Here is a 22,425-nt window from a genome sequence, read left to right as displayed (position 1 = left end):
ATATCTGGCCCATATATGGCAAATCCATATCTGGCCCATTACTTAGAAATCCATTACTGTCCCATATTATGATAAATCCAGATTGAACTACTGTAGTTAAAAAAAAACTACATCTGTGCCAGAACTTCATCTGGCGATGTAAAGAAATATAATTCGAAACCAAATAAAGGCATATGCTATCTGGATTGACTCTATATCCAGTTATATCTGGCTTTATATGGCCATATCAAACTTGACATGGATATCTGGCTTACAGTTATATCAAGATATATCTGGCTTTATATTGCCATATCAAACTTTATATGCATATCTGGCTTACAGGTATATATATCAAGATATATCTGGCTTTATATGACCAGATAAAATGTTATCTGCATATCTGGATTGACTATATCCAGTTATATCTGGCTTTATATGGTCATATCAAACTTTATATGGATAACTTGCTTACAAGTATACCAAGATATATCTGGCTTTATATGGCCAGATAAAACTTAATATGCGTATCTGAATTGACTCTTTATCCAGTTATATCTGGCTTTATATGGCCATATCAAACTTTATATGCATATCTGGCTTACAATTATATCAAGTTATATCTGGCTTTATATGGCCATATCAAACTTGATATGGATATCTGGATTACAATTATACCAAGATATATCTGGCTTTACATGGCCATATCAAACTTGATATGGATATATGGATTTCAATTATACCAAGATATATCTGGCTTTATATGGCCATATCAAAGTTATATGCGTATCTGGATTGACTCTATATGCAGTTATATCTGGCTTTATATGGCCAGATAAAACTTGATATGGATATCTGGATTACAATTATATCGAGATATATCTGGCTTTATATGGCCATAATAAACTTTATATGGATATCTGACTTACAATCATATCAAGATATATCTGGCTTTATATGGCCATATCAAACTTTATCTATCCAGATATAGCCAGATACAAAACCAGCTATAGCTTGATCAAATGATTTTGTTGGAAGAAAAAGACCTAACGTGGCAAAGTTATTGTATGCCATCATAACTGTTATTTGTTAGTTGTTTGCTTATATACATACCTACCACAGGCTAACACTAACCTGCAGGCATAGCCTTAAATATGCTAATTTACTTGGCTAGGTTGTAACTGTAATTTGTCATATGAAATGCAAGACATGTAGTTATAAGAATGCAGTCTATTGTTATTATTCCATCATGTGCAATCAGCTATTAGGCTTGGTATAGCCACCTGGATCGGAGGTAGGTTAGTCCCATCCTTTTGAAAGTATCATTTTTACAAGTCTCAAAGTATATATTTTTCAGTTGAACATGGATAGCATATTACGTCATCTGAGGTTACCAAGTACGTGTTGCAGAGGTAGTCAGAAAATTCACAAATGAAAATATAAGTTGGTCATGCATGCATGTGTTTGACTCAAAGCGGGGATCAAGCTGCTACATCCAAGACTCCATGCACTGTAAACCTTTTTTTGTTGTTGCAATATTTGCCAAAGTTTTACTCTTGTTAGGCTCACAGTTAAAGGGTGTGAAGACTCGCGCAAAAAGAAAGTCTACAATGCCGGTAATCTGACCTAGTTTTAAATGAGGTGTAAGACACCACCTTAGATCCCAGAAAATACACACAGCTTGCTACTGTCTGTAATTGGACACTAGTGTACAGTCAGTACATACAGCTGCGGTCAATACCCACAGCACAGTGTATAAAGGATACAGGGATGGACATCTCAGGTCCAGCTAAAGATAACAAGGTATCACGTTTCACTAAGTACTGTCTGCATTTTGTAGCGACACAAAAAAAACGTCACTTACTTGAAATGGTCATGTACCACTTGCCATGCCATCATGTATCACAACCACACAGTCAGATTGAAGTATGTCACATACCTGTAATGCATGCTTATGACCTAAACATATTTTTACATTGTTCAACTCTTTACTCCCTTTTTGGATTTCATTGGAAAGTTACAGTCGGCTGATTTCAATCATTTTAATTCAATTAACAGGGTATAGTAGGCTGAAATTGTTTACTTATACCAATTTAAAACATTGTGATTTGAATTAAATGACTTCAATTGGCAATATAGGGCTTTTTCAAATTGCAAAATGGTTAGCCAATGTACTTTATGAAGCATTGTTAATTGTGATTTGAATGGTTTCTTTCTCATCTTTCCAGCGGAGGGGTTGGTGGTATACATAAGTGGCTTTCTAAGTTACAGGAAAACAGTTACAGCACATGCTGGTCTAATATGTCTACTTTAGTAGCCAAATGGCTTCTTATCACATGCCAATATTTTATTTTTCTTCATGTAATCTACACATTGATGCATCAGCACAGCCATCAAACCAAAGAATTGCATGATAACCACAAACAATTAAGTTAGCATGGCATTTGCATTCATAACAAACATAATGATAAAAAATACCCCAAAATGTTAATACAAAACACCTCTTAATTAATGAAATAAAATCTGAGTTTCTATGTAATTTGATTAACAAACTATTAGAAAATCACCAACCATGTACATTCCTTATTTATTTGACTTCATTCAAATGGATCATGCCAGATTTGGTTCAGGAACCCTCCCTTGAACGATTATAGCATTTAGGAGTAAACTACATGGGAAAGCAAGCATATTTCAAGGTGCATAAATTTGGGACAGTTTCAAGCATCATCAAGTTCTGCTTTTACAGATACAGTTAATTACATTTGCCTGACATCAAGACACTCATTGATCACACTGAACTTTCCTTTCATAAAAAGTTATGTGGTCATTAATTAAGAGCACATTTTTATGTTGACATTAGTCAATTATACATTACTGATAAGGTCTAAACACATCACAAATCTGACTGATTCCACTGGTAATGTGAAAATACAAGATAACAACCTACGTGTGAAGCGTATTCTAGTTGTGTTAACATGTTGTTTACTTGTTGTTATGACGTCGCATATGGCACATGGAGATTTGGTGGTTTGCTCTGTGGTGTTGCGGCCTATGAATCACGCGCTATTAGAAGCGTGTATGTACAGATTTTTTGTTTTGAATGATTCGGTTTGTGGGCCTGGAAGACAACCAAACTGGTTCAAATTGGTTGAGTGCTCATTTGCATGTGCTCATCTGCATGTGGGGTCGGCACTCAACCAATCAAGAGTTGGGTGAGGGGTTAGCTATAAGTTTGGACCAATCAGGTTCAAGGGCATCACGTCATAATTTGTTATTTTAGAATCGGGGTTTAAGTGTCTCATAAAGACGTGTCGGTGAGTTTAACTTTATCTCCCGAAGCCTACAGACGTATAACAGAGGGCTCCGTAATTTATATTTATAATCAGCATTTATGCTCGTGTAATTTTAATCATCCCAAGTTATAGTTATATTCAGAGTTAATAAAAGGAACGTATAATCAAATATCCGCTTTTGAAGATTATTTACATCCAGTTTAACGTTTTTATGGTAAGGCACGGCTTACCGTTACCTGGAACTATCAAAATAAGCCTTACATAAGTTTTTCAAATCTTGCAAATGCTTTATCTCTGCTGTTTAGTAACCAATTAATAATCATCAACGACATATGCAGGTTTCACATATTTATAGTCATGCGGGAGGATGTATTCACAGGTAGAATTTGAATCACCTAATATGTTGAAAATTGAAGAAAAAAAATGTTATATATTATTATTTGGTAATAGGGATTGGAATATATTGATGGGTGCAATGTGAAAAGCAGTGTGACGTGACAAAAAAATAAATTCACAGTGACACAGGCTGTCCTGAAATGACCCTTGACCTCAACAACACTCTTCTTGCGCTAAATGTGAAAGAAACATCAACAGACTAAATATGACATCTGTACATGTTGTAATATTGTGTAAAATTACTAATTTAAATTAGCGTCAATTCGATTATTTCATCACTGTAGATGCTACTATTAACTTATCTTTTTCTATTCTTAAGTTTTTCTTTCTTTTTTCTTTTTGGGGAGTCTCCTACTTTGTTAAGCCTTGCAGGCTTTATTGGAAACTTCCTGTCACATAAATTGTGATGAAACAAATAAATATACAAAAATAACTTTTTGAATAAAGTTTCTTCTGAATGATTTTGCAGAGGGTTTATTTGTAATATCGTCTGATAGAGAATTCCATGTTTTGATTGTACGTGCTCTTAGTGATAACAGACCATATGTTACAACAATACGTAATATGTGGCTGGACTAATGTCTGATAGAGAATCTTTAATATGTGTTGTGGCAGATGCGAAAGCTTAGCTAAAACACCGGTGTTTTTTGCAACTTTTTTTACAGACAGTTGTAATGTGGTCACACCGTTTAAGTTTATGATCTATACACAATGTATATATTCACAATGTATATATTCACGTGATAAAACAAATAAATCAAATCAAATCAAAATATAAACGCCTAAAAATCTAGTACTATTGATTTGTATTAGTCGTTTACCACCCATAGTAATATCAGCATTCCATGTAAAATTTGTAGAAGTATTAAAAACTATATAGTTTGTTTTATCAATATTCAATGATAATTTGTTGCCAGCCAACCAGTTGCTGAACTTGTCTAATTCAGTTGATACTTCAATATGAAATAAAGTTCTCGATTGTGATACGAAGAAAATATTTGTGTCGTAAGCAAACAAAACAACTTTAACTTTATCAGAAACATTGGTAATGTCATTGACATAAAGGATAAAAACAATGGACCAAGTAAAGAGCCTTGTGGCACACCACAATGAATTCTCTCCGGTTGGAGAATGAGCATTTTTGTAGAATGTATATCGGTAGCGGTTTGCTAAGTAACTGTCGATCCAATTTAGGGGGGTTCCTCTTATGCCGTAACCAAGGGCGTAGGAACCGGGGGCTGGGGGCGCCAGCCCCCCAGTGAAAAATATGGGGGGCGGAAGTATCGTTCCGCCCCCCCCCCCCGCTCCGCAAGTCAGAAAACCCCTTTTTCATTTCCAAATGAGAAAAAAATCTCATTTGAAGCACCAAATTGCATCTAAGGCCAGGTGAAAATGCAAAATTCTTTACAAAATGGAGTGGGTGTTGAAGTGTGCTATATTGCACCAAATTGCATCTGAGGCCACCTGGAAATGCAAAAAAATTCCAAAGGGGAGGGGGACACCCCCTCCCCTTAGACCCCTCCCCCAGGCCGGCCATCAGTCTTCAGCCCCCCACTCAAAAGTACCTTCCTACGCCACTGGCCGTAACGGTGTAATTTATTAAGCAGAACTGTGTGGTCTATTGTGTCAAAGGTCTTTGAGAGCTCCAGGAAAACCCCGACACATGTACTATTCTTGTCAAGATTACTATATAAATTGTCAATGGCATCAGCTAGTGCTAGCTCAGTGGAGTGTTCAGGACGGAATCCGTACTGTTCGTGGCATAAAATGTTATATTTTGAAATAAAGTTAAAAGTACGATTATACATAAGCCTTTCAACTATTTTAGAAAAACATGATAATAGTGATATAGGTCGATAATTTTCAAAGTTTTCTGAATCCCCTTTCTTAAAGACAGAGATGACCTTGGCAATTTTTAGCATATCAGGAAAAATACCGGTATTGAACGACAAATTACAAATGTGGGTCAATGGTTTGGTGATAAATAGGATAACTTGTCTTACAATTCTAGGCTTAAAATCATCGTATCCAGCTGCTTTATCGGGTTTCATGCAAGAGGCTGCTGTTTTTAACAACTCCTCCTCATTGACAGGATGAGAAAACATGGAATGAGTGTTAACATCAATGTTCACAGATTCATGTGATTTACGGTTGTGGTTGATTTTACTTGCCAGTGATGGCCAGTGGCGGAGCTAGGGGTATTGGTCAGGAGGGGCGAGAATTTGCAGATAAACGAAGAATAAATAGGTGTCATCGCCGAATTACACCAACAAACTGTGACAAATGTCAATAGGTAGATGAGAGCGCAATAAAATAGTCAATAATCGCGAATAAGTAAAAAGTGGTAAAGAGCTGAAAATGGCGCCACAGTCCATTTTAGTCCGTCAGGGGGGGGGCATTCGCCCCCTGACTGTATGGACGCTCCGCCACTGGTGATGGCCCTAGATTGACGAAAAAGTTATTAAATTTATTAGCAATGTCATGGTCGGTGTTAATCTCTTTGTCACCATCCTTGAAAGAAGAGGGATACGATGATTGTTTACAACCTTTATGGAGTATTTGGTTAATATTATCCCATGTGCCTTTTGGGTTATTCGACTTTGCCGATATTATGAGCCTCTTGCTTGCATTAGGAGCCTGTTATCATTAAAAATTATAATTATTTCTTCTCGATGGAAATATGGCATGTAGCCTACGTATCCTAACAGTTCGGCCTAAGCCTGTTTCTATCTTGAAATTACAAAATAATATTTATACACAGACTTCAAGTTTTCCAAAAATGCATGATTTTCGGTTTATGAAATCTTCAATTCCAGCTTCAACTTCTGATCAGTGGTGACATGCTTACTAAACTATAAATGGAAACTAACATGATGACATATATACACCAGGCGCGTATCCAGGATTTTCTAACCCGGGGGGCGCGAATTACTACCTACGCCACCATCGGTTGGCGCGCAGCGTACAAGAAAATTTTTGGTTTTTATACCCACCAGATCACCAGATATGGCACTTCTCAGGCTTGAAAATAACCAACCAGATGTACACTTTTGCCTGAGGACCAAGTATTTCCCAATAGTTTTTTTGCCATCCATACACTTTTTGAAGATTTTCTTCAGTCCCCAATCATGTTCGACCTCATCGCATGTCCTGTGGATCATTGCCTTTGTAGGTGATTCTACGTCGCGGCCCACAATACCCAACAGCCCCACCTTTCAAGGTTTTGAGCCCATTATTTGTTCAGAATTTGAAAATTCACATTTCTCGTGAATAAACTCACTTCAAAACATACCCATACAGGGGCGTCGAAAGCTATTAGGGATTGGTATGGCAGATCAGAGTGTGGCCATCTATCACAATTATCGGGGGGACGTTTGGTAGGTCAAACTACGCTACGCGCCACCATGGTTGGCGCGTAGCGTAATGAAGAAAATTTGTTAAAATGCCTCCCAGATTGCAGGAAATGGCACTTCCCGAGCTTGAAAACAAGACCCCTACCATGCCAGAGTAGCCCGATTAATTTTCTGAAATACATTTTTGAAGTATGTTTCATTTTGGTTCTTTATTTGTTGCCCTTTTTTTGCGCCGTGAATATTGGTCCAGCTCCGACGCCCCTGCCATAATGTTGCAAAAAATGTCATCTATAGACAACCAATACAGAAAAACCTCATTCAACCCCTAACAGACCGGTCAAAATTACACGAGTAGAGGGAAGTATGATGAATGTTGGTAAGGAAATTTTCAAAAATTCAGACACAGTTAATTTATTGGTGTACAAATATTAAACCCTCTTATAACGGCTACTATAAAACTTCGTTGAAGGAAATGAAAAAAATAGCAGATATTTCCGAACACTACACACATAGGCGTAGGAGGCGGGGGGGGGGGCTCCTACTGAAAGAAAAATAAATTGCAATGATGTAGCTAAAGGAAATGAAAATATATCTCCTCGATAATTAAAATAAACTCCTAAGCTTGGCTGACTAATTTCGCCATTACTAATGTAAAAGAGAATTTGACATAATTGGACCTCCATGCTTTTTCTCCATCTACATAAGACATTTCGTTGTTCACATTAGCATCCCACGGTATACTGCGCAATTTCCACGGACCGTACGGTACACAATGGCATGCGATGTAATAACCGATGCATGCTTATATTTTATTGACATTAACATGTTGAACGCGCGAGGAGCGCGCGAAAAATTTAGGTTATATTTATCGGGCAAGTCGTTACAGCCCCCCCCCCCCCCCAAATCAAATTGGGTTCCTATGACTACACACATCGACAGTTTTGAGGCTGTTCATCCTGGAACCGCCATTTTTATGCTCACTGATATGATGTGATATCTGCTGTTTGCGTTACAATTTGAACAGGTGCGTAGCGAATAATTTGCCAAGGGAGGGGCGAAGCCTGTAGGCAAACTATCTAAGTTTCGCGCCACCACGAGTTGGCGCGAAGCGTACAAGAAAATTTTGGCCGAAAATGCCTCCCAGATAGCTGGAAATGACACTTCCCATGCCTTGTAAGTTGCATCTAAGCATTTTCTATTTTGAAATTACTAGCGATATCATAAAAATATATGCTCGGGGGGGGGCGGTCGCCCCTTCCCGAAATGCGTCATGTTCCCCGACGACTCGGTCGAGTTCGAGACCAGCCACAGTTGGTTTCATAGCACAATTGTTTAAGGCGTCCATACACACACACGCGTTATGATAGACCATATATAGTATTTATGTAGATACATTAGTGAGAGAGGAAAAATGGAAACGTCAAAAATGGAGTTGTCGGTGTAAGGGGTAGAGTGAGGCGCACGCCCTTCCGAAGTCCTCGATCCGTTACTGGCTACCCGGTCATGTGTATATAATAGGGATCAGCGCTGTAATGATGTCACTGTCCCTCTTTCTCTTCCCGGTGTCTTGGCGTTTTTCTTTTGCTCCCTCCTTTTCTCCCTTTTCTCTCCTTCTTCTTTTTCTTTTCCCTTCCTTCCTCTCCTCCTCCTCTTTTTCCCCTCTTTTTCCCCTTTTTCTTCTCTTTTTTTTCTCTCCTCTTTTTCTTACCCGCGGGGCGCGCGCCCCCAACGCCCCCCCCCTGGATACGCGCCTGTACACACAATCCAACTGAACGTTAACAGTCTGACCATGAATATTTTGACAAGATAACTCGTGCACACGGAAAACGCTAACCTAGCTGAAATTGGAACGTTTGCAAATTCAGTACAATCTTGACGAAACATAATCATATCTTAAAAGTTAAACGCTTCTGTAGTTTTCCGTGCACCGTTTTCTGGTACTCATCATTCTGAGCTAGCTATAATCGCAGTACACTGTTTGTAATATCATAGGTAGTATAATAACTGTGGTAGTATAATAACAGTGGTACAGTAATATCTATTCCGATGGTATATACAAAGCTATACATATCAGGCGCGTATCCAGGGGGCGTTGGGTGCGCGCGCCCCCCGGGTAAGAAAAAGAGGAGAGGGGGAAAAAGAGAAGAAAAAAGGGAAAAAAAGAGGGGGAAAAGAGGAGGAAGGAGAGGAAGGACGGAAAAGAAAGAGAAAAAAGGAGAAAAGGACGAACCCACCACTTCTTGAGATTGTTCCCATTTGCATGAAAACGCGCGCCCACAACCCTACGCCCAACCCCTCTCATCACTGCCCGATGAGTTACGAAACTTAATTAATGACCTTTGCCCGTAGTACCAAGACCACTTGACAAAATCCGGCAACACACCACTTCATCGATAACAAGTGATTGGGTTGTGTATTAATGACGTCTGGAGGTCGTGCACTGACCTACATGGAGTGTGACCACTCCCGACTTTGCAATTTCCCAAGATCAGGCCCCGAAAAAATCCAAAGGGCACTGTAACATCTAGCAGTATCTAGCGATATCTAGGGATGAAAATATAGAGATCTTCCCTAAACTGAAAGCAGTTCTCTAGTTATGTTCATTGCATACTGACCCATAATGCATTACTGAAAGTCAAAATCCTAAGACATGAGATCTCAAAATAACCGATGTGTAAATGCAACCTGAACGGGAAGTGTCTTTTCCGACGATCTAGGAGTATTTTTTTGGCCAAAAAATCGTCGCACGCTCCGCGCCAACTGATGGTGGCGCTCCGCCAGATAGTATCAAGTAGTGTGTTACACCTATATGACCTACTGACCCCCCTTGTGCTACATTTCTGCGAACGCCCTTGCTAGGCCTCCTAATGGGGGCCCCTTTGGGCCAGGAGCCACCCCCAGGCTCATCGTTACGCCACTGGTGGAGCATTGCACAATAAACAGATAATAGTTATTTATTTCAATCTCATTTCAATTATTCGAATTTTTAAAGCGAACAGATATCACATCATATCAGTGAATATGAAAATGGCGTTCCGTGATGAACAGCCTCCAAACTGTAGATGTGCGTAGTGTTCGGTTTCGGAAATGTCTGGTATATTTTCATTTCCTTCAACGAAGTTTTATAGTAGCCGTTATAAGAGGTTTTAATATTTGTAAACCAATAACTGTGTCTGAATTTTCGAAAATTCCCTGACCACCATTCTTCATCATACTTCCCTTTGCTAGTGCAATTTTGACCCGTCTGTTAGGGGTTGAAGGAGATTTTTCTATATTGGTTGTCCATAGATGAAATTTTTGTGCAACATTAAGGGTATGTTTTGAAGTGAATTTATTCACGAGAAATGTGAATTTTTCAATTTTGAACAAAAAATAAGCTTAAAACCTTAAAAAGTGGGGCGGGGGGGGGGGGGGGGTATCAAACCAGAAATGCATACGATCATGCACAGCATCGTCACTGATTGTTCTTATATCATATTAAAGCTAGTCCGAAAATTTTATATTTCAGATTTTACTTTTGAATGTTTTTTATTAACAAAAACTGTAAATATGCCTGAAGGAAACTCTTTTCACTAGATGTACTGCCAACGTGGCAGGAATCATGCTTGTCTTGCTTTTGAAAGTACATACATTCAGAAAATGTTGTACGAAGGTTAAAATTTTACTTGATGTTCATGTCAAATAAGAACACTAAAACATTTAAGTAAAATTTACTTGAATTTACTTAACTGCTGTTTTGTAAAGTTTTACATGATCAGCATGTAACGCAACTACAAAATTTTTATGTACAATTTTGCCAGCAATTTCAACATAGCACCCGTTCATAAGTGTTTCATACGTTAATTATTAAAAGCAGCTTTATTCCTTGTTCTTTTATATAGTAGATCACAACAGAAAAGCACATTTAAGAGACAACAAAGAGGAATGACAACACAAATAATTCAGAATATTTGATGAATTCAACCTTTTATTTCAACACTTAAGAGGGTTTCCCGAGCATCTACAATCATGCATGAATAGTGAACTACAGTCACGATATTTTAACCTTTGTGTCCAGTTATGGATGGCAAGGTATCAAGGTACTATCTCTTAAAGGTGCATGCTTACGAAAATTTAAATAATTTCCTTTTTAGTTTCTAAGATGCATGTACAAAAAAGCATTGGTCGACTTAGGAATTTTCACCCAACTCCCTCAACATGTAAAAATAGTTGAAAGCTCCCAAAAAATTAACATAATCAATTGTCTGATTGCAAAATTTGGCAAAGATTCAACTCTTCGCGCAGCATTAACTAAAATCTTTTGCATGGATACGTAAATGATCTGTTCATAGTTACTTTAGTTTCAATAACAAAAAATATTATTACAAGAAACATGATGGAACGCCGTGTGTTAACGTTCAAGACTGACAGGAAGTCAGTCCTATGAATCAGTCATATGAATCCATTCAATTCACCGTTTTATGGCTGGTTGAATATTTACTATTGGCAATATATATATATAGGCTTGCATATATTGTTATGTGGACTTTTGCGCTCTGACAACTCTAAAGCAAAGTCTGCTTTATACTGTTGCATGGCTCTTGCCATTGGATTTGTGATAAGTATGGTATTTACTTGTTCATCTATCAATTCCGTCGCAAGTCACTGGAAAGTCAAATGTCATGCTTTCGTTCGGGTGACGAGCACTACGGATTGGTACAGTAAGCTGAACGCCTATCGGTTGCCCAGTCGTGCATTGCTAATCCATTAACAGTTTCGAGCTCATGTTGGCATTGAGTTCTGTGAATGTTTTCTTTTCAGTTAACACTGCTATGCATCGTGAAAGCCGGCTTCGGTGAATATAATTATGTGTTAACGTCAATGTTACGTTTAAATGTGGCAAATATTGCGTATACAGCGGTAATGATTCTGTGGAGACCGTTACCGATTTCTTGATCCGGAACACGGGTTGACACCTTACTGCAATGTATACTTGGTTGACACTGAAGTTAATTTATCGGAAGTCGCTTACAGTGTGATCTTTGATCGGTAGCGTACGGTGTTATTGTTCAACATATCCGCACAGTACAGCGTCCCTCACGATGTGTGCTTCGTCTTACGGCAATTTATATGTTACACACATTCTGGTTTGTATTGGATTCCTTGTCAGGTCTACCGATTTATACATGTCCGACGATGTTAGTAAGGTCCAGCCTGAGTTTTAAGGGGAAATATATTTTGCTACTTTTGTTCGCATAGATAGGAGGTTAATGTTGACTCAACATTTCAAGCAAGTTGCATCAATTATTATTCAATAATGTCCCTTGAATAACAGATCATCCTTTATCCAAATAATTAACGTATTTCATCATTAAGCTCACATTTATACTAAATCTTTCTTTTACTTAAAGTATGTGCAATTAAGATCACACTGTAGATAACTTTCTGATCAATTTCGATAATTTAGAAACCCCTTTAAGTGTTTTACTCCTAAAGAGTGGTTATGTGCATGCATGTAGTCTCGCTGGATGCCTTCGTCATCCCACACATCTTGTAACCTATATTAACATTGAATGGTTAAAATGGATGCGATTGATAGCGATTCAACCTTTAAACAAAATGAGGATGGCCAACCCGTGAGTGAAAATAGTACCAGCATAACACAAGAGCTGCAACTCATGACGTCATTGAAAGAAGATATATTACAGAGAATAGACAATGGATTCAAGACGTTAAACTCTGCTTTAGATCACCAGTCACGACGAATTGACCAATTAGAGCATTCCTTAACATTGACGTTGTTGAATGCTAATTATGTAAGTTAAATAAATGTTACTGTTGTGTTTTCATGTAGGCCTAGTACTTCTCACCATTCACCATGTATACACTGTACCGTCAGTTTAATTCTCGAGAAAGTTTGCTTGAAGTATGAGAAATCCTTGGTCTTTTTTTTTGGAATTCGTTTGAAAGCAGGAAAAGGGTTGGGGGAGGGGGTGAACGGGGTGTGTGTCTGAGACTTTGTTGTTAAGCAAAGTTTGAAATGCATGCTATGATGTTCCATAGGGTATATATCAACACTAATTGGTTTACTTGTCACACTTAATGAAGGATGAATGCCATTATCATATGTGCCTAAATAGTGTCACTCTATTCAAATGTCAGCACACTTATTAAATATTAAAAGGATCTTATTGTGGCTATAAAGCTGTTTAACAAAAGTGCAGAAATTTTGCTGCACCTTTTGGTCAAACCATACCCGTAGCATTTTGTTTTATCACGTATATATGGATGTCTTAAATTTGGTGATATTTTGTAAATGCACCTGGCAACAGCAGGGTGACTGGGTTGTCATCTCTGCAATTGAGATAAATAGGTCTATGTTTTTTTCTTGTATGTATGTATGTATTTTAGATCCTCCTGCAAGCAGGAACTCGCGAAGAAGCCATCATTGGCCCGCAAGCTGACCAAAGTCAGTCTCTTACATTCATATTTAACGTCCATGATTATGAATTGTTAATTGTCAACAACTCTGTAACTGGACGACATACATTAATCTGGGAGTGACTCGAACCGGGAGTGTCTCGAACTCTTGATAATGTTTCAAGAATTCAATGTTTCAAGAATTCATATACTCATGAGGAAAAAAATGTAATGGCATCGGCAGAAAAGTTTCATTTTTAATTATGAAATTCTTACTACATGAGGTTGACAGCATATAAGCATGCATTCCAAATGTATAAGTTTCCACTCTTAGATACATTCAAGCAGTGAAGAGAATAGTCCAAAGTATGCTATATTAAAGAGCATTTGCCCAGATGACATCACAGACCACCTAGTGTTCTCCAACTTCATGGAGTAAAAGAAGGTTTAACCAGATAGAATGGATTACTTCAACAAACCATATTTTCATTAGTTATCAGGAATAAGCTATAGAGATGGGCTTTTCACATAGCAGCAGTACGAAATACTTTTGTGCTTCCGAATAGATTTACAATGTCTGCCACACGATGATGCCGTTACCCTTTTTCAACTGTTTAATGTATTAGGGTTTAAGAACAAAATGAAGTTACTAAACTTTTTAGATTAATGGACCATCTTAATGGGGGAGGGGTGGGTCGGTGAAAGCATGCCCACCCCACCTGCCATCTTTGGCATGGAGGAATTGGTTAATTGAGGGATTTTTTCTGCAAAATTTAACCGGGAAGAATAAGCACGCAAAAAGCAAGCGTATATTTATTAAGGGGTTAATCAACGGTCTAGCGTGCGTTACTCACAGGATTAATGCACGATCGGGGGATAATGCAAGCGATGCACGAGGGCGGAGCCCGAGTGCATCCAGCGATAGCATTAACACCCGGAGTGCATTAATCATGTGAGTAACGCACGCTAGACCGTTGATTAACCCCGTTCATTCATACACTACCATTTGTGTGGGGGAAAAAATCATAAAACAAAACATTTTTGGTTACAAATAACCAAAGATTTATTAAAGTGATGCCCCGTAATTTTACCGTGCGTTACTCACAGGATTAACCACGGTCAGCTGACCTGAATGGACCAATAGGATTTAGGAATCTTTACTAAGTATGAATGAATATTTATTAAACCTTGCGTTTAGATCTAATTTATAGCATACACTATGCTTCAGAATGAATCGTATGACGTATAATGTGTATTTTTCCTTAGATGAGGATTGTCCCACCGCTCGCACTACATGGAAGTCGGCTTCACGACTCCACTTACCCCCCCCCCCCCCTCCTTAACGAAATTATTTTTTTACCTTTTTCAGGGGGGGGGCCTTACATGCAGAGGTTCAACCCCTCGTTTATAAGTAGGAGGATTTTAAATTGCTGTCCACTCCCCCCCCTCCCCCACACCACCCCACCCCACCTATGAACATATATATATGACCTTAATAGTTAAAGCAGTAACACAATACATCACTTTATTGTGTTAGGGTCCTGGATCATGTGTTTCATACGGTGGCCATAGGCACGCTAAACAGAGACGAGACTACTACTACCAGCGATTCCTACAAAAGATAGAAGAGTTGTGGATACTTCAACATCAAAATGTCGAAATCGTGAGTGAAATGAAACGTATACATTATATAACATCTGAATGACATCTATTTATTGGATCATTAACAAGCCGAGATAACACACATACTGTATTAATATTTCTTCCTGCTAATATGTCGTTTTTACTGATTTTTTTTATAATTTTTTTTATGCATACCTCCAGGATAATTATGAGGATGGCCGTTCTGTACATACAGTCTCAACAGGTGGGCATTATGTATAAGCTTTAATATAGCCTTTTATCATTTATGCATACATTGCACTTTGAATGGATAATTCCATTATAATCTACCGATATATGCAACTAATATAAATAAACAAACATGGTGGTGATGCAAAAATGTCCATTTATGCCGTTCAATAGCTTTATTTGTAAAACAAACACAATTATACTGTCATAAGCTCTTCCTTGCACAAATACCAAATAGCTTGGCTGTTACACACACACACACACGCACTCGTGTAAACCAAAAAGTGCAATCAGTAGAGTGGGAGGGTTTCAGTCAATGCTCTATAAAGTCAATGTACTAAATGTTTATATCACAAATGGTTGAGAGGTATCTGAACTTATTTTTTGCTGAAGTATTATTTGTTTCTTTGCTTTTTCTCTATTTGGATAAGTTGATGTCGTGCATGGTAATCGCCGAGCTAGCTTGTGCATGTGATTCCTCAAATATCACACAGCATTCGTGTGCCTTCCTTTCCTATACTTATGGTCGTCTGTCTGCTTTTGTGTTTACTGATTGGCTTATTATTACGTCATCATAGATCCTCACGCAGACAATAAGGTTACAAAAATAGAGCAGAAAATACATCAATGCAGCAAGTCTAAAATTATTGTATTGACAAGCAGTTTTACTTTTCTTTCTGTATAGCAAAGGATATCCAGAAAGTGAAAGAATCAGCAAGTATTTATCTAAAGCGTGTTCAGGTATAAACGTTAATTGTTTAAATTGATCTCAATGGTTTTATTTCCTGTTTGCATATGCACGTTTTCAAAATTTAGTATTCAAGAGTTAAAGTTAATAGATTATATATGGCATTCGTGCCTTCTTTGATATGTCACCATGGGCTATGGATATGTTGTAATGTATAAGGCCTGCACACTGAGCTAGCGCATGTCTTTTATCGTAACATTCAAAGTAATCAATCATTGACCGCATCGAGCATGTAGCAATGTAATTTAGTTTTTCCTCTTATCAGAATTACACATCAATAGACTACTATGTCGGGACTTATTATTAAATAGGGATAAGATATATGTGGCATAGGGAGCGGCAGGTTATAGCCACGATACGGGAGGGGGAGGGGAGCAGGGGGGCTTCCATCCCAAGTTTGTTCAGACATTCTTCCAATTGGTTTACATTGTATAACACACACTCACGCAAAGTCGCATACGCAGGCAACATTTAAACTCTTAAAAAATAGTCAAAATGATTTTTGCATCTATTTGATTTGATTTATTTATTTGTTTTTCACGTGTAAAGTTTTGCATCTATAAAAAAAATTGGAAGGGCTTCCCCTCCAGTTAGACTCCCCTCCATATACCCTGCTCCAGGACGGACATAGCCAACACTCCCCCCCCCCGAAAAAAATCCCCCCCCCCAAAAAAATCGATCTCTGCATGGCTCATACATGCAGGGAGTGGCATGGAGAGGGGGAGTAGCATGAACACGCTAATGGAGGCCATATTTGTCTATAAACCTATAAATTGGAGGGGAATGGTACTGCTATTCATACTCCGTTAGAAATGGTGATTAGATCGACTGTCTCCTTGTTCAATATTGTTCAAGTACAAACTTGTTTATAAGTTAATTAGTTACAACACGCTAACGAAACTGATTGATCGTTTATCTATAGCACTTTCCCTATAATTTTAATGAATAATTCATTAACTTGTGTAAATAATTCATAATTCGTGTAAGGTGTTTACTGATATCTTATATTTTGCTTAAATTCACAGAGCGAAGATCAGAGCTTTAAAGATGAATACAACAATTATGAAGATATGAATCAGGTTTGCACGATGGTTTATAATACAATGATTACTTGTTCACTATATGATTGCTTACCTACCGGTATCTATATAGTTTTATTTTGCAAGCTATGCAGAGTAAACAACTTATTGAAATTAAACCAGAACCATGTAGTTAATCACGTCAATGGCGTACACCTAGTTTCAAAGGTGCGGGGATGAGGGCTGGGGATACATATTCTAAATTCCCCAGGCAGAATGATTGAAGTATATAGAAGTAGTGGCATGAAATTTCATGGAAGATCCAGAGGCGAATGCAGAATGTTTATAAAGATGGGGTGTGGCCCTGGGCTGGTTGAAGCCGACTCCCTTGTAGTAGGTCTGGATAACCTCCCTCCCCCTACACCCTCCCCACTCCCCCTTCCCTCCCCTCTCCCCTCCCCTTCCCCTCCCCCTCCCAAAGAGAACAATATAAATTAGATGAGGATACGTCTGATGATGCAGTAAAGTAAATCTGTATAGCATACTTCAACTAAATCATACGCACACTTGGATGTTTGCGTCAGGTTTCCTGGGGGGGGGGGGTTGTATTCGTAGCAATGATATAATCATTTCCCGGTTGAATGTAACAGAAAGCCCCTACTGAACCATTCTCCGCGACTGAAGATGGTTGGAGCCATTGCCCTGTCCCCTCCGCTTTAATTTTCGCACACCATTTGAACCACGTACAGCCTATGTGGGAGACTTGATACGTCGGTCGAAGGTAGTAATAAAATGGCGAATAATAAATTGAGAGAGAGTGTGTAGGGGCGAAAGGGGGGTGCATGTACCACGTCACCCCCTTGCCTTCTCTGCTCCTTTGTGAATATATGTGTTCATATTAATATGATCAGACCCTTCTGTATTATACTGTCCCATTATGTATTTACTGCATTGAGTTAGACATAGCCCCCCCCCCCCCCACCCGTCGAGTCCATCATGTGAGAATATTCATAGGTTTATAGAACATAAAATTCACTTTTTTTTACTTGCCTTGCATAATGTCAGGAAACATCCAAACTAACCGAAGGAAAAGTATAATAGATGAAATAATTATAACACAACCATTCTTGCGCTATATGGCTTTGGAGAAATTACGGTGCCACCAACCTTTCAACCCATCCCCTACGCCCCTCCCCCCCCCCCCTCTTACAAAAAAAACAGCGTGGAGTATTGTAAATGTCATCTCTTGTTTCGCTTTTGCAGGACTGTGCATTATATAGAATTCTATGGCTCCCAGAAAAAGACTTACCTTGCAGTGAAAAACTGTGGATAAAACAAGCCGAGGTTTCTGTCGGAGGGGGCGAGCAAACAAGTTTCAGAGAAGCAACGACGGAATACATCGATGAACATTTCAAAGACGATGGCGTTTATCGAGTTCCTCCTTTCTGGTTTCACACTGATGCAATAAAGAGAAATTCACAGAAGTCGAAGAATGACTTGACGCTTTATTCCGACGAGGAACTCAGTGAACTAAAGACGCTATTAAAGCCTAAACAAATCGAGAACATACTAACGGTGAGAAATGCTGACCGAGCTGTGGAGAGCGTCGTGAAAATTCTGCAAAAATGGGCCGAATTCTCGTCAGAGAATATGTTTATATTTACAAATTATAAATACCAAGATTACTTGAACAATGTCAAGTCGAACGTTCTTGTCACAGATATTAAAGGAGATCATGACATCATGGCTATATCGCAAAAATATGGCGTCTTATTTTTTCAGGTTAAAAGTTGCGAACTGATTGACAATAATTACCTTAACCTTAAGCACAAAGCTCAAAATGCGATGTCACAGGCGATGAAAGATAAATTTGTGTTTCTACAATCGAATAGAGATCTTCCTTACGTCACAGTGAAGTCACCGATATATGGCTTTGCTGCATTACCAAATCTACAAGAGAAAGACTTAAAACAATGTAACCTCTGTGTACACCATGCTGCTGTGATATTAACAGCTCCAGCATTGACAAATATCAATCAATTTTCTTTTTGGTTGAAGAACGCTCTGTATACGGTTGGACGAAGAGATCATTCAGATGCTTTTTCGCACCAGCAATTCAGGGAGATTTGTGGTAGATATGTTGGCCTAGCATCCTCCGTTTCTGTGCCTACTGTAGCCTCGGCAATACATAAATCTGGAAAGAAACTAAGCTTAAGCTTTTTAACCCCTGTTCAGTTACGTGTCCGCAATTCCAACCGTAAGTTCATGATCATCGCCGGTGACACGGGGACAGGGAAAAGTTTGATTCTTGCCTCGAAAGCTCGACAAATTTGCCAACAAAGTAACACCGACGAAGCAAAATGCAAGATTAATATTATTACTTGTACAGATATCAACGATTCCTTATTCTGTGCACTTAAAATGTCTTATAGATCCAGTCAGCAACTGGAAAAGTTTTTAAGTAACCTAAAGATTAAGATCTCTCCATTCAGAGTTTTACATGAAAACGAACAGGGACAAAACTTCAAGGTCACCCCCGAGCTTCTGCTTGATACTATTCGTAAGTTGACAAAACCTCAAACTAGCAGTGGCGGAGTTCAACATATTTTCATGGACGAAGTGCCTTTCGAATTATTAAAATCGGCCAAGGAACTTTTAGAAGATGAAGTCGAAAACATTCCATATGAAAGTTTCGTTTGGATGACAGTGTCGACTCACACATATCGAGTAGATTCTCGAAACTGCAAGGACCCACGTTGGATCAAAGATCATATGCCCTCAAATTTTCAATTCGAATATTTAGACTTGGTCAAGCGAGTTCCGCGAAGTTTATTTAAGATTATTAAGGAAATTCAAGCAATCACGGGTAATGGCCACAGTCAGTTTTCCAAATGTGGTCACGTGATTGATGGATTGAAACCGTTACTTTACCGTCTGCAGAATTGCTCTTGCTCTCTGCAGCAGCAAGAACCTGACTATATGAGATGCGCATGCGTAGAAGAGAGAATATATCAAACGTTTTCAAGGATTTTCCGAGATCTGGTTGGTGTGGATAATATGAATGATATTACTATCGTGTTACATAACTTTGCCATCCATGGCAACTCGTTCAAAGACCTGAAACATCTTCTCGACAAAACATTTAATCGTCTTGGTATCGAGCTGATATGGTCTACGGTTCTGTATAAATCTCCCATAGCAACGGACCGTGAACTTTCCCCAGGTAACTTGACTACACAAACGACCGACGATAGACAGGAAGTAATTAACAACCCGGATGTAAATGCATCTTCCGATTCTGATGATGAAGGTGATTACCTTTTCAATCTCGCTGGCAATCTGTTCAAAGATCAATTGCAAGAGGGTAACTGTACCGCAACCGGTGAGGATCCACCTACCGTTGCCAGTCCTGTGAGGAGGGATGAGAAACGAAAGGGGCAAATAATGGTGGTTGATACTCGTACTTTTGTCGGCTGTGAAGGGAAAGTTCTAATCAGTTTAGATCAGTGCGGGATGTTCCATCATTTCAGAGGTGAAAGAGGGGTGGGTTGGCATCGCATTTCATTGGTCAGATGTGTAGCTCAGTACATCTACGTCACGTGGTCAGAAGAAGAGGCCGCGCAGAATTGGAGGAAATACCTCAATGAGTATGAAATGGATGTTCGGGCTAGAAATAATTTAAATAAGGTACAGCTGCAATTCCGTGAGGATCAAATAAGCCAAGGATTGGCTGCAAGTTACAAGACGAGTTGCTTAGAGAAACTCATGAGGAAAGACCTGTTCACAGAAAAGTAATACAAAATATGTATTATTATAATTAGGGCAGGTGATGTAAGATGGGGGCGAGGCGGAGGTTAAATTAAAAACGAAATTGTACGCAATTTATAACAATTAAGGTGGAATTCCTGCTGTAATTTGTTATAGACCAGCTCTAAGAATACCAGTTCTATGGTTTTAGCTGATAACACTGAAAGTGAAGTTACTGGGTATTATTAAAAGCTTAGGAGACAACATTTATGTTGAATGTAATGATATGAGCGTGCACTTAGTGAAAATATAATTTCCTTTATCATCCAAGCTTATTACCTATATATTGTAATACATCATATTTTTGGGATAACTTTTTCAGACAACATGAGTGTATTAAAAGTCATACATGTATTTAAAGTCTGGTGAGAAGAATGTTGTGACTAACTATAGACCAGTTTCAATGCTACCGAAGGTATCCAAATAATTGAAAAGTTGTTTGGAATAGGTTGTAAAATTTTTTTGCCAAGCACTATCCCCTGTCTTAGAGTCAGTATGGCTTCAGGCCTGGAAGGTCTACATCGATGGCATTATTAGCATTACTGGTAAACTTCACTACGTCACTGAATGTTAATGTTCAGCTATCTTCGTTGATATGAAGAAAAAAAACCTTTTGACACAATCGACCCTTGTTTATTTCTTAAGAAACTTGAACATTATGAAATTCGGGGAACTGTTCATAACTGACTAGGTAGTTATGTTCCCAACAGAATGTCATGTCTAAATCAAGGATTTTATGTCAGAGCTTTGGAATGTAGTATGCCTCAAGGGTCTATACTTGGGCACAAATTATTGATCCTTTATATGAACGACATGTTATAATGTATCCATTTTTTTAAATTTTGTACTTGTTGGGGTCTGTACTTGGGCTCAAATTTTTGATCCTTTATATGAACGACATGTTATAATGTATCCAATATTTTTTATAATTTTGTACTTATTGCTGAAGATACTAATATTTTCTGTTCACATGACGACATCGAGGTACTATGAAGAATTAAAAGCAATGAAATCCGAAAACTTAATGTATGGTTCGAAGTTAACAAGTTACCAATCAAAACAAGATGCATGTTATTGTCCATCGCTGTTTGAATGCGGATCTGGACGTTACTTGAAATTATATAAATTATTTGATATTAGAAGTAAGCTTACTGACACAAAATATAACCAAACAATTCGTAACAAACCATAGGTTCCCTTATCTATTTTGTCTCCAATATGTGTTATGGTTTCACTATAACAAAAAATGAAGAATCATATTACATTATAAACATCCATTGGAAAGCTGTTGGTAAACTACACCATAATACATGTACAGAAGTAAAGTTTCCTTTAACTAGTAGAAGACATCCTCCATTCCTACCCCAAAAAACCGACCCCACCCACCCCCCCCCCCACCCCGTACACCCAGCACTTTCAGACAAAAACAAAACACGAAAAATCGCAATATCAGATTATGATGGAACTATTAACGTTGCACGTTTTTAACAAGTGCCAATTATATAAGCATTTGGAAAAGACACCAAAGGAGAATTTGGCAAATGGCTAATGTACACGATGCATCTCTTTGGCAGCCACAGCAT

At 38.4% G+C, this 22,425-nt stretch overlaps 1 protein-coding gene across 2 annotated transcripts; it reads left to right on the top strand.

Annotated features, from left to right (window-relative positions):
* The first annotated feature begins 11,375 nt into the window (after positions 1-11,375).
* Positions 11,376-22,028, top strand: LOC139963377 (uncharacterized). 2 transcript variants are annotated; one of them, XM_071964070.1, is made up of 6 exons: positions 11,376-12,813; positions 14,955-15,080; positions 15,242-15,284; positions 15,954-16,009; positions 17,042-17,095; positions 18,299-22,028. In XM_071964070.1, exons 1-6 carry the CDS (start codon positions 12,571-12,573, stop codon positions 20,828-20,830), a joined length of 3,054 nt encoding a protein of 1,017 aa, XP_071820171.1. In that variant the 5' UTR covers positions 11,376-12,570; the 3' UTR covers positions 20,831-22,028. The 2 variants fall into 2 exon arrangements, with proteins under 2 accessions (XP_071820171.1, XP_071820172.1); XM_071964071.1 differs by lacking the exon at positions 15,954-16,009 and having other exon boundaries at positions 12,791-12,813.
* Positions 22,029-22,425: the final 397 nt, after the last annotated feature.

Source organism: Apostichopus japonicus, chromosome 22 (genome assembly GCF_037975245.1).
Source record: "Apostichopus japonicus isolate 1M-3 chromosome 22, ASM3797524v1, whole genome shotgun sequence".
Classification (NCBI taxonomy): domain Eukaryota; kingdom Metazoa; phylum Echinodermata; class Holothuroidea; order Aspidochirotida; family Stichopodidae; genus Apostichopus; species Apostichopus japonicus.
Note: the sequence above shows the minus strand (reverse complement) of the source record. Positions and strands in the feature narration are given on the sequence as shown.